The 13,460-nt window shown below is 35.1% G+C and overlaps 1 protein-coding gene across 3 annotated transcripts in view; it reads right to left on the bottom strand.

Annotated features, from left to right (window-relative positions):
• Positions 1-13,460, bottom strand: part of arhgap27 (Rho GTPase activating protein 27) — a 48,306-nt gene that overhangs the window by 32,323 nt on the left and 2,523 nt on the right. The window contains exons 1-2 of one of the 3 annotated variants that reach the window (XM_051914179.1): positions 11,827-12,131; positions 7,248-8,157 (exon numbers count right to left, since the gene is read on the bottom strand). In XM_051914179.1, coding sequence (XP_051770139.1) covers positions 7,248-8,066 — 819 coding nt within the window. In that variant the 5' untranslated portion in view covers positions 8,067-8,157; positions 11,827-12,131. Of the gene's footprint in view, positions 1-7,247; positions 8,158-11,826; positions 12,132-13,460 lie in introns of those variants that run through there. The other 2 variants (XM_051914181.1, XM_051914180.1) reach the window with 2 other exon arrangements.

The raw sequence follows: 13,460 nt of genomic DNA, 5'->3' as shown, positions 1-13,460 counted from the left end.
TGTGGAAACGCCCGTGTAGACGAGGATCGTTTTCATTTTAAAACGCCATTTTAAAACAAAAACGCACTAGTGTAAAGGGGACCTAAGAATAACACTGCACTTCTGTATTGCACATTGGATTTAATTCTCCAATAGCAAAGACCAAAACTTCCTCTATTCACACCTGAATTCCCACAGAATATACAGAAATCAACAGAGAACTGAGAGCTCTTGAGTACTTTCTTTTCACTATAGCCTACCTGTTGGGGGAAGTTTAGATGTGTTTTTTATCCTTTTGAAACTTACTGTCAGTGAAGTTGTTAACATATAATATAATATAATATGTTTTTCACCATGTTTAATCAAATTGTTGCCATATAAACTTATCTGCGGTGTGAAAAATTCATTTTTAATAGTGCAACTACTCCATGATATCTCTCAAATAAAAATTATAATAATTACACATAATATAATATTACAAAAAATGTTTAAAATAGTTTTAGATGGAGTATACCATGACACACTGGAGGACAATGCTGACATTGCTTGAAATTTCATGCCAATTACGCATTTAGAGCATGCAGACCATCCAACAAACAAGATCTTTTCCTGTGGCATCAAAACAAACTGGTGGAAGAGGAACTTCCCACATTTCATTGAACAGAGCGAGGCAGAATAGTTACAATCATGTAAGAAGATCCGACATGCTGAACACGTAACAAATGGTTAACTCAAATGCTCAACTATTTGCCCCGGAATTATTTGGTCAAGAACAAACAAATATTGTGTCAATGTCTGTATAGTTGTATAATAATGTAATGAGCTACCAGAGGAGGAGAATAGCCAAACATTTGTTTTGACCAAATGTTCACACTAGTAAATGTTGTGGAAATTTGCATCATTAGAGAAACGGGCTGCACCACTGCGCTAAAATTAGACTCCCCACCTATAAAGTGCCGTCCTAATTACTAAACGAAGCGCAAAGACATTAATGAGCACATCAGCACAGACTAGCAACAGCCAAAAGACATAAACACTGCAGGCGGACACAACTCAGCAAAACAAAATAATTAACAGTTAATAATAGTGACTTTTTGCATTGCTAAAATCACACATTTAATATTTATTTTATAACAAGAAACTTTTGTGAAAGTCGGCATGAAACGGAAGTTGCGATACTCTTTTCTTCTCTATTGCAGTGTTGGGGAAAAAAAGTAATGCATTACAATCTGGCGTTACTCCCTAAAAAAGTAACTAATTGTGTTACTTAGTTACTTTTTATGGAAAGTAATGCATTACATTACTTTTGCATTACTCTTTCTCATCTGTTCAGGGCTGTTTGTATGTTTTTGTAACAACAAAAAAGTTCTATTTTTGGCAAATGTAAAGGCCCTTTCACACCAAAAGTGAAATGAATAACCCCTACGGCTGAAGGAAAAACAAATTCACGTCAGTACAGTAGAGGAGCTCAACAAACAAGCCTTTTAGCTGTGTTGCCATTCTGGAATACAGAAGAACAGGATGCAGGTGAAGAAGTAAATAAGTAAATGTATGCTCACATTTAGTCTAGAACTAGTCTATAACCATCATATTTACATAGCGCACACAACGCCTCTGCAGTTATGATAGTTTACTAGTTACTTGAAAAAAGTAATCTGATTACGTAACTCACATTACTTGTAATGCGTTAACACTGCTCTTTTGTGATATACATTCGAGTGAAACGGCTTCACAAACAAGAAAAACTGTAGGGCGGGACTTGATTTTGTCCATTGGGAATTGATTGGATCATTGCGGTTTGCTATTGGTCGATCTCATGTGAGTGACAGGTTGTCCCACCTTTGCGTCAATAAATGTCATAAGAAAAGAGAGATGTCACTGCAAGAGGGAGATTTGTTTTTTTTATTAAACATTATGAGGGCTCATGAATTTAAAAAAAATAATGATGTACACAAATAAATAATTTATAATAAATGGGTCATTGATAAATAAAGCTTCAAAAAAGGTGCTTTAAAAAAAATTAAAAACTGATGTGATGCATAATTTTGAGTCATGAACAATGTGTTAAACAAGTTTCAGTTGTTAAATAACATTTCAAAGTGTTTAAATTAACTTTTTGACTGTTTTTTTATATACCATACTGTAGTTGTACCACATGACAACCTACCCATAATTGAAATTAGCAGTTTTTACCAGTATTTGAGAGAGATCTACAAACCTTTTCACTCTTTCACAAGGATCAGTTAGGGTCCTCTAGATGCATTATCATGTTTACTGTTATTACCTTGTGAATTCGTAATAAAAGAGCCTCGTTTGCAGTCGTGCCACCCTGACATTTGAGTATATACAAATTGCTGGACAAAAGTTTTTCAATTATCTCAACAGTTTTAAAAATACTGATATATTTTAAAATTGGTTATATGAAAGGTTTCGAACCTAAAATGATGCCATATTATTTAGTTTTTAATTTTTTTATTATTAAGACACCGTTAGGACAGTTGCACCATCTGCCATTTCGAGGGTTTAAGATAACAAAACATAAAATAATATGTATTATTTAAATGCACTACTAATAAATTCAAACTAAATAGGTTTTATAGAATAAAGTGATATATGTAATGAATTTATCAAATTATTTTAAAAGGAAATAATGCACTTGGACACAAAATATGCACGTCATGTCAAGTTCCATGAAAAAATAAGAAATGCCTATTTTGATTTCATACGACTTTAAATAGTATACACATTGTTGATATTATAATTGCTTGCTGAGCTGAGTTTGATCAGAGCTTTTGCAACATTTTAATGATTAGGTGGAGAAAGAGGGAGTATGGGATAGGAACATGACCCAGGCCAGACTCAAACCCAGTCTCTTATAGGTATATACCAGCCAAATACTTGGGTAAAGATTCATTGACAAAAGCAACATCTCACTCTCTAAACTCGATTGGATACAAACAAACTTGCATCTCTAGTAATCCTAATCTACTCCTCCTATGCTGCTCACACTCATGCATGAGTGACGCTCCTGTCGTGCACATGCACAAGGATCTGGGGTCTTCCAGTGCACTGCGCTGTGTGAGATGCATTAGCATAAGCTGACCTACATATCCAGGACTGCACACCAGTGCTACGCATTGTGCCCGCCAAAATGAATGGCACCTCAGCCATGCCACTGCTGAAACCACGATCACTATGGAAACCAAAACTTCGCTGGCAGGCCTCCAGAGTTTCTTGTGCTATCCCACCAAACTCAAACCCACAGAGAAGACAGTGCACACTTACAAACCTGCTGAAATGGACACTTCAGGGATAGATGCACAGAGAATTGCATTTAATGCACAGTTATCGATTATCTAAGAGCAGCACTGAAAGCTCTTGACTCTATAAGTGATGGTAATAGCTAGCAAAAAGTGATGGAATCAGATGGTAATAATCCCATGTTGTTGTGATATATGGGTCAATAATTAATGAGAACGTCTGAGATGATAAAAAAGGAAAACTCTTTAAAAATGTATTTTAAAATTCTTATATATAATATAATATAATATATAATATTTTCCCCCAAACTTGTTTTTTAGTTATGTGGTGTAAGCATGAAATAAACAATATTGAAATACATTCATATATATTGTTTTAAATAAATGTATTCCTATTTAACTTTGCTAATTACCTAATTAATTATTTATTTTTCTTAATTTCTTATTTATATTGCTCACAATTAAACATGTATGCTAAAAGCAGGGTTGTGATAATTAAACTACAATATTATCTTTAACGTTATAATAATATCATTCATTTTATGCATTTAAGGCAAGACACCCCAGATGAATAGGGTAAAAATAGGTTAAAAAACTACTAGGTATCACAATACTTCCCCAGTTGATTGATTACTTTAAGAATTGCAAACATTTTTGTATTACAAGTAGTGCTGTCAAACGATTAACCATGCTTAATCGCATCCAAAATAAAAGTTTGTTTACATAATATGAGTGTGTAGCTGTGTACTGTTTATTATGTATAAATACACACATACATCTATATTTAAGAAATATTTGCATGTATATACTGTACATATTTATATAATTTATATTATATCCAAATATAAATATTTTATATATAAATATAAAAAACATTCTTAAATATATACATGCATGAATGTGTATTTATATATACATAATAATTATGCACAGTATACATATATATTATGTAAAAACAAACTTTTATTTTGGATATATATATATATATATATATATATATATATTTGTTAAATATATACATGCATGTGTATATGTATGTATATATATATATATATATATATATACACACACACACACACACACACGCACACAGTACACACTCATATATTCTGTAAACACAAACTTTTATTTTGGATGTGATTAATCTTGATTAATCAGCACTAAAAGTTTTCTGAAATGTTATATTTAAATATGCGAATGAGGCGCTATCTAATTAAATATGCACTCATTTGCATACAATTTTTTTTTAGGAATAGTAAAATCAGGCGAATTACATATGAACAAACCCCTCAGTAAAAACCTTTAGAATAAAGACAGGAATTAAACTACAAAGTTTGGTGTGTGTGTGTGTGTGTGTGTGTAAGTTAAACCTGCTGAAGTGGAGATTTCTGCAGGAGAAAAAACTCACTTCGAGAAAACGTCCTTTAAAGATATGTAACGTTAGGCTATTGTAATTGAAATCTACATTCGCAAACAGATAAAGCGCAATAAAGCATGCCTGCAGTGTCTCATTCTGTAAGTAAGACTCGCGATAGTTTTATCCGTCAAATCCACTCAGTTCTGTCAGAACCGCATCCCTCCCAACCGGAAGCGCAGGATTATTCTGTCATACCTTACAGGTACGTACCTGCACAGGTGAAACCTTTCCGTCTTCAAACGCTTCGATTACAAAAAGCTGCAAAGATATTCCATCCAGCAACAAAACTGATGTTTAGAAACCATCTTTTTAACACTGACGCCCTTTAATCGTCACTCCGCAGGGATACAGGTGTGTTTGTGGGAGTGGTTGTAAACTACTGGCACTACAGTGCCACTCGCACTCATGAGGGCACTTGGCAGCAACTCACCTAACCTGTTATGCTCTTCATTTGACTCTGATAGAATGGTTGAAAACCCCTTCCCCCTACGCAGTCAAATTAGGCTTATACTTAGGAGCACGTTTTGACTCTCTTAAAAAATAACTAGGTAATTAAATATAAACTCTGTACCTACTCTACTAGACAAATAAAAGTTTTCCATACGCACCGCATAGAGGTCTTGTTTACCGGTGTGGAAGATGAAACGGATGGAGAAGCCGGTTCGGTGCCGGTGAGGGGCTGCGGCCGTACGCACAAACAGACAAGCAAACCATTGACATGCAGATCACTTGGCAGGGAGCTCCAGAAATGGAGTCTGACTGGGCGTTTGATCAGGGTCGAAACGTTGCTAATAAATACAGTCCCGGATGCAGCTCTTCAAACGCAGAAATATAACAACTGTAGGTCGCCTATTTCAGAATAGGTTTTTGTCCACATTAGGACGCATATTACGGGGTTGCTTGACTCTTCACGGTTAATTTTTCTTCATTTTACACCCTACGACCAGTCTAAACAACTTTAATCTTACATATTACATAAGGAAAGTTTCAAACGTCGTTATTTCAGTTACCACACAACAAGACTAGCTACTACTTGAGGCTGTAACTATAGCAACAGCAGTTCGCGAGCGAGCGGTTAGAAGGATTGGTACAAAGTCGAAAGAGTAGGCTACTATATTAATTAAGTTAGTCATTTACATATGTTTACATATAATAAGTAGTTAGGTCTATATATCACAAAACGTACGTTTATTTGATTGATATTATATTTTGATTAAATTTCGTTGTTTCAGTTACCACACAAGACCCCTTGGACTGCGGAGAGACAGAGCACCTGTTACACAACAATCCAGCAAAGCTTGACATCTACAAAATAATAGTCAGTTTACAAATGGAACAGTTTACTGAATTTTTTTAGACAAAATATATTTAAAAATATATATCTAAAAAGTTTGCATTTGTGTTTTATCAGGCGTTAATGACCCATATAGTGAGAATATGAAGCTTACATTCGAGCAGGAAAAAAACAAATTTTATGCAGAGGCCCAAACTGAGCAAAAATATGTAATTTGGTAATAACGTTGTTGTTTATATCTCCAAAAATGAAGATGAAATTCTGATTGAGATTTTTATTACAGTATAACAGACTACTTGCATAAAATGCATATAAATATCAGTTGCCACTCTATATCTTCCAATAACATGTCTTCGTAAGATGATATTTGAGGCTTATGATCAAAACTCTGTAGTTTTAATTGTGAGGGGCAAAACTGCAACGCACAATGATGATTGCAAGACTGACTTGATACTTTTTACATGATTTTTCTAAAATAAAATGGTGTATGGATAATCAACTAAACACATGTGGCTTCAGTCCAGTAAATGTTCATCTTAAAAGTTATTCTTACACTTTTTACAATTATACTAAAAGGCCTTTTACTTACTAAAAAGTATGAACTGTCAATCAGATGACAGAAGTCATGTAGTATATTTTGTAAAACAGGATTTTTTAGCAAAGTTTTGATTATGTTGTTAATTTAGAGGCCTTAGAAATTAATGTATAAAATATGATGCAGTAGGCTTTATAGGGTTAAGAGTAATTGTGTAAGCCTGGCCTAACATGTGTATAGTGCCACCACATTAATCTGTTTACAAGTTATTCTTTTTTTAATTTTACTTAAAACATATAATAATATATCTAGTTCCAGGTTAGCATTGATTGAAGTAGCCTAAACATTGTTTTTTATAGAGCAAAAGTTCTTATCAGTCAATTGTTCATGTAGGTACTTATACACCAAACAGCAGGACAGATAAGTTTTTTAACTGATGCAATTATTGCTTCATTATTAAGATTTTGAAACCTGAGACATCAGCAGCACTTCCCTTTGGTTTCGTTTTTTGTAGGCTCAGATGTTAATTTGTATACAGCGCCCCCATGTGGTCAAGAAAAGCAGCTAAATCATTCCAAATGTGTACAATCCAAATCATTATGAATATATTCTTGGATATACTAACTGAATAAGCTATACCTTAGACTTTGTCACTGCACAACATTGCTGTTGTTACAAAGATATTTGGAGAACAGAATAAAATAGAAAACTGTTTTGCTACACAATCAGAATACACTTCACACATAAAGAAGTATTACTTACCAGAGGATTATCTGGTGTAACAGGGCTTGGGACTGTGGGACTCTGTGTCATACTATCGTCAGGTTTTGAGGATTCTGGTTCTCTCACCGTATCTATACTCTCATACACATTTTTGTCTTTATCCATGAGGTTCCACATTTCTTCACTCCAGCCAGCTCTAATGAGCATCTGAATATCTTGATCCAGGGACTTTGAGTCCACCCGAGGCCTCTCTTTTGGACTCGCAGGTGATTTTATCTCCAGTTCTGAGGATTGAGTTGTGTTGTCTGTAAAAGCAGGTGGCAGTAAGATAGAGGGTGGTGTTTCCCCATTAGATGGAGAATCAGGCTTGGAAATAACATTGTCATAAATCTGGAGTTCAGGCACAGGACCGGCCTCTGCTTTAACCTTTATGGGATCTGGATCCAAACCCTTCAGTTCGAAGAATTCCTTTGGAATAATATATGTTGATATTCTATGGCCGTCTTTCTCTGTGTCTCGTTTTATGGAGTCAGGGACTCGAAGCGTGACTTCAGCGGGCTTAATGTTGGCAGGAAGACTATCGGAAGCGGTCTCGGAGCTGGACTTGAGGGGTTCGCATCCACTAAACTCTTCTGGAGGGTCCAGTGGAGTTTGGTTGGTCTCAGGTGCGAGCTCGGTCACATACGTAGCTGGGATGAAAAAAGGCTTTTCTGTCTCATCCCTTCGGACGTGCCACCAGGTTTCATTGGTCTTGGATACTAGGGTGTAGTGCTCGTTGGGTTTGATGGACACCGTTCTGCCATCTCGAGCAGTGTATTCGTATTCAAATTTCACCAGAACCTGCTGTGAAAGTGACATAGTGGCCCTCTTCTGCTGCTCCCAAACCTGTTGTGTGGCTGGTGTTCGGTGCAAACAGGAAGTCAAGGTTAATTTATAGTCATCATGGGATCTGAAGATAAAGGAGAAAAAAACAATAGGTAAATTGTTTGAAATTACTCAGATCTGAAGCTCAGACAATTCAAACAGAAAACAAAACTTTACATATAAATTTACTAAGAATATAAAAACAAAACAAATCAAAATAAACAAAAATAAAAACACAACAAAACTTTTTTGCTAAAGATTTGCTAGGAACAATATAAAAAACAAAACAAACAAAAAAATTAAAAATTGCAAAACAAAACTTTACTTACAGATTTACTACGAACAAGAAAAAAAACAAGCAAAAAAAAAAAAAAAACTTTACATATAAATTTACTAAGAATATAAAAAACAAAACTAATAAAAAGCACAAAACAAAAACTTTACTAACAGATTTACTACGAACAAGAAAAACCCCACAAAACAAAACTTTACATTTAAATTTACTAAGAACAGGAATATAAGAAACAAAACAAACGAAAAATAGAAAATGTAAAACAAAACTTTACTCACAGATTTACTACAAACACGAATATATATATATAAAAATCAAAACAAACACAAAACAACTTTACATATAAATTTACTGAGAACAAGAATATAAAGAAATAAAACAAATCAAAACAAAAAACACAAAACAAAACTGTACTTAAAGATTTACTAGGGACAATAACATAAAAAAATAAAAAATCAAATCAAAACAAAACATTACTTAAAGACTTGCTAGACACAAGAATGTAAAGACCACAAAAGTAAAAGCCAAAAACACAAAACAAAACTTTAGGTGCTCTTTTATCTTGTAACAACCTAGCAACCACATATCAATGCCTTAGCAACCACCCACAGCACCCCTAGGATCATGAAAATTCCAGTTAAAGATAATTATTAGCAAAAAAGAATATGTACATATATGTACTGTAAATTAAATCAGTGTCACTAATAGGTAGTGCACATATAGGCAAAAATGGCAAGAAAACAAAGGTTCTTTTAGTACATTTACCCTGATATCTATTTATATATACACAGGAGGTTTATGATAAAATATACTGTTTGTTTATTAGGTTACAACTAGCTTTTCTTACGGGATGGAACAAAATATTTGTGACACAGAGGAATCCAGATAAACCAGGAGAACTACAGGTGTGTCAGAGTGAGAGATGAGAGAAACCTGTCATGATGTGTAACAGCAGACTGCCTCAAAACACTGAAGATCAGGCCCAATGTAATCTCTACTTTAAAGGGTTAGTTCACCCAAAAATGAAAATTCTGTCATTAATTACTCACCCTCATGTCGTTCCACACCCGTAAGACCTTCGTTCATCTTCAGAACACAAATTAAGATATTTGTGATGAAATCCGATTGCTCAGTGAGGCCTCTATTGACAGCAATGTCACTGAACCTCTCAAGATCCAGAAAGGTACTAGAGACATATTTAAAAAACTTCATATGTGTACAGTGGTTCTACATTAATATTATAAAGTGACGAGAATACTTTTTGTGCGCCAAAAAAACAAAATAAAGACTTTTCAACAATATCTAGTGATGGCCGATTTCACAACACTGCTTCGAAGCTTTACGAAGCCTCGTTTACTGAGATCACGTGACTTTGGCGCTCCGAACCACTGATACGAAACAAAAGATTCGTAAAGCTTCGAAGCTTCATGAAGCAGTGTTTTGAAATCGCCCTTCACTAGATATTGTTGAAAAGTCGTTATTTTGTTTGTTTTTTTGGCGCACAAAAAGTATTCTCGTCGCTTCGTGACATTAGGGTTGGACCACTGTAGTCACATGAACTATTTTAAATATGTCTGTAGTAACTTTCTGAGCATTGAAAGTGTTAATTATCTTGCTGTCAATAGAGGCCTCACTGAGCCATTGGATTTTATCAAAAAATATCTTAATTTGCGTTCCGAAGATGAATAAAGGACTTGTGACGGGTGTGGAACGACATGATGCTGAGTAATAAATTACGTTATTTTGATTTTTGGGTGAATTAACCCTTTAATAAAACCAGAAAGCAGTGAAAAAGTGATGAAAAGATGCAGGCATAAAAAAGAGAGAGAGAGTAGAGGAAAAGGTAGCAGTGCTGGAGAGATAATACAGTAGCGACACTCAGGACAGGACAGGGGCTAAAATTTGGCCCTGGACAAATCCAGTCCATCCGGCCCACGAGTTCCCCCGTGACTGTTTTTTCTGGGGTTAGGGCCTTAAATTGGAGTAAATAAATGAATAAATAAAATAAGAGAGGAACAAATAATTATATATTATTGAATTGACTGCAAATGCAGTTAACAAAAGTTAATATCGCATTTTTGTCAAATAGAAATGCACTGATTTTGAGCTAGGATGCCGTAACGTAAATTTACTGCTATTAAATTCTGTCATCATTTACTCACCTTCATGTCGTTCAAAACTTTCCCTCTTCTGTGAAACACAAAAGAAGCTATTTTGAAGAATATTTTGTTTTTAACCAAACCATTTTGGTTAGGCTACCATTGACTTCTATTGTATGGACAAAAAACAAACTTGTGATTCATATGAATGATCCGATTAATCATTAACATATATGTTAAAAAAGATACTGCCTTGCTTCAAAGCAGTTGTGTTTACTTTTGCTTTGTAACTTGTAGTGCATCTATATTGCTTGTCAAAAGACTGTATAATAAATTTGTATATTATGTTAAATTATGATTAGTTCCCAATCACTAACAAGAGGGAAACAGATACTAAAAGCATGAACACATAAGAAGAGCAGATAGCTCTTCTGCACAGCACAGGCTACAGGAAGTGAGTGTATTTTGCAGAGGAACGCTGCACTAACCCCAAACCTACACAGAAGAAGAGACACCAAAATAGGGGAAACATGAACTCGTAAAACAGGAAAACATATATCATGCTATATGCAAACTGCAATCTCGGTTCCATTGTGGTTGTTGCAAAATACTAATTACATAATAGCTAATGCAGATTTGATGTTTCTGTGATGACTTATTAAATAACTCATTATTTTAATTATCATAAAAACAGCCACACCACTATCTACTGACAAAGACAGGAGTGTGTGTTTTAAGTACAGCCATCATCTGCTGTGCCTTCATGGAATGAACTACAGCCGGTAAACGCCTCTTATGTCAAGAAAAATGTGTCCAAACCACTCATGATCTGCATCCAGCAACTGGTTTGACAGTGTGTTCAAGACCACTGAACAATTATGAATTCTTCCATATGAAATGTACACATGACTTACACATAGCCTACATATGCGTGAGAGTGTGTATGTAAAGGATATAGTTTATATATTTACATATATATATATACACACACACATATATATAGGCCTATAGTGACTTTATAGTGATATTAATAAACAAACGATTATGAGATATTAATTACCTTTAAATTATTTTAATCTCTTGCTAATATCCTAATATATTTTAAATATCATTTCTGTTTCATAACTTAAAAAATAAAGCCCAGCAAAGCGAAACAAAATACAAAACAGAACTCTCGTTTTGGTACATGGTTGGGAAAGTACAGCTATCATCAGTCTCTGAGGAACATAAACTTACCATTACAGTAACATACAGATAGCAAAAAATAAGCTGTTCATAACAAAACTACGTACAAATCAGGGCAAAATGCTGCACAGATTTTAAGATATTCTGGGTGAATGAAATAAAGATCAAATAAATTTACCACTGGAGAGCAGAACAATCCCTCGACTCCTTCTTCTCTGAGATCTAACTGGATAATTTAGTAACGAACTATCATCTCTGTCTCTCCCTCGATTAATCCGGGATGTGTCAGCCCCATACTTTAGACCTGTAGTGCTGTTGTGTCAGTGTGAGAAAAAAATGTGCCCAGATTTGTGTTGCTAGACGAGTTTGAGCGTGGCTGAGTGGAAGCGAGCAGGAGGGTGTGTGAGAATACACACATTAATCCTCATACTAGCGAGTGACTTACAACAAAACTGCATATTTAAAACCATCAGTACACAGTCAAAAACTGAGAAATGAGGAAGCATAAAATAAAAACGAGAAACGTCGAAGAGAACTTGTCAGCGCTTAATGTGTTTTTAACTATTGACATGGCAACACTGGCAGAGGCGTTAATATAAACTGAAGGCTGTACCTTGCGTGTTTCATTAAAGCCTATTTTGGCATTATTATGACTCATATTTCCGACTCATATTTGGAGTCCAGACTTCAAACATGGGTGTTGGCAGGACTTTATGGAATCTTTATGGACGTTTTTAGGTTCACCCTTCAGTCAATGCTGTTATTCTCTGTCGTGTTTTCTTTGACTCTGTCTGTGCCGTGCTGATAACATGCTCCAGGTCAACAGGAAACGACATGCCCCCTTTTGAATACTGTATGGGGTGCGGTTGAGGTAAAATAGGTTATCATTGAGAAAAAGACATCCACATATTCATGCTAACAATACTAATATATATCACCATGGTTCATTACAGAACATTAAGACATTACATTTTGTATTAAAGTTTCTGAAATTCTACTTTATTTTTTTAAATATGCAAATGAGGTATTATACCGCGTCAACGTAGCTGGAGCAGACACCACGGGCAAGTAATGTACACAATCTCCCGCCAAAACCATTCCGCATTATCTAATTAAAAATGCAGTAATCTGAATACATTTCCAAAACAGAAATATGAAGATTGAATAAAGCCAGGCTCAAAGTTCATGGTTCATTTTGCTGTCATATAGAGGTTTTTTTAGAGGAAAAAAAACTCGTTGAAAAAACCTAACAGTCCTCTAGCGGTTAAAAACAAAACTGGATGCATTTTGCGGAAAGACACGTTTTGGTTGTGCTTCGGCTCTGCGTGACGTGCAGATGAATATGACCCTATCAGTGTTGCCAAGTCCACAGTTTGGGCTACTTTATCACGGTTTGCCGTGGGTTGTTTTCCATGTCCGCGGTTTAAAGCGACCCCAAATAACATGATATTTAGTAACTGGAATGCGAATTTGACCAGGGGAACCCCGCCAAAAACGCGATTTTTCGCGGGGGACCCCCCTGAAATGCCATTGGGCTAGTTTGGGACTAGTTTAGCGATTGGGCGGGTTTTGTTGACCATTCACAATAGATAATGCTTTACAATGAACTCTGTTAGAGAGCTACATATGGTAATTTTTTTGTTCAATAAAATACCTTACTGAGAAATAAAAACGCCATCTCTGACTCGCTTTTACAGCATTTCAAATCCCTCAGTTCTCACCATCTCCGAAAAGCCAAGGCAATGTTGATTCTGGTTTTATTACGAGCTCTGTCACATTCTCTTTTTGATTCAGACTCTCTTCTGTTCTGCA

Source organism: Ctenopharyngodon idella, chromosome 12 (assembly GCF_019924925.1).
Source record: "Ctenopharyngodon idella isolate HZGC_01 chromosome 12, HZGC01, whole genome shotgun sequence".
NCBI classification, from domain to species: domain Eukaryota; kingdom Metazoa; phylum Chordata; class Actinopteri; order Cypriniformes; family Xenocyprididae; genus Ctenopharyngodon; species Ctenopharyngodon idella.
This window is presented reverse-complemented; position numbering and strand designations above follow the sequence as displayed.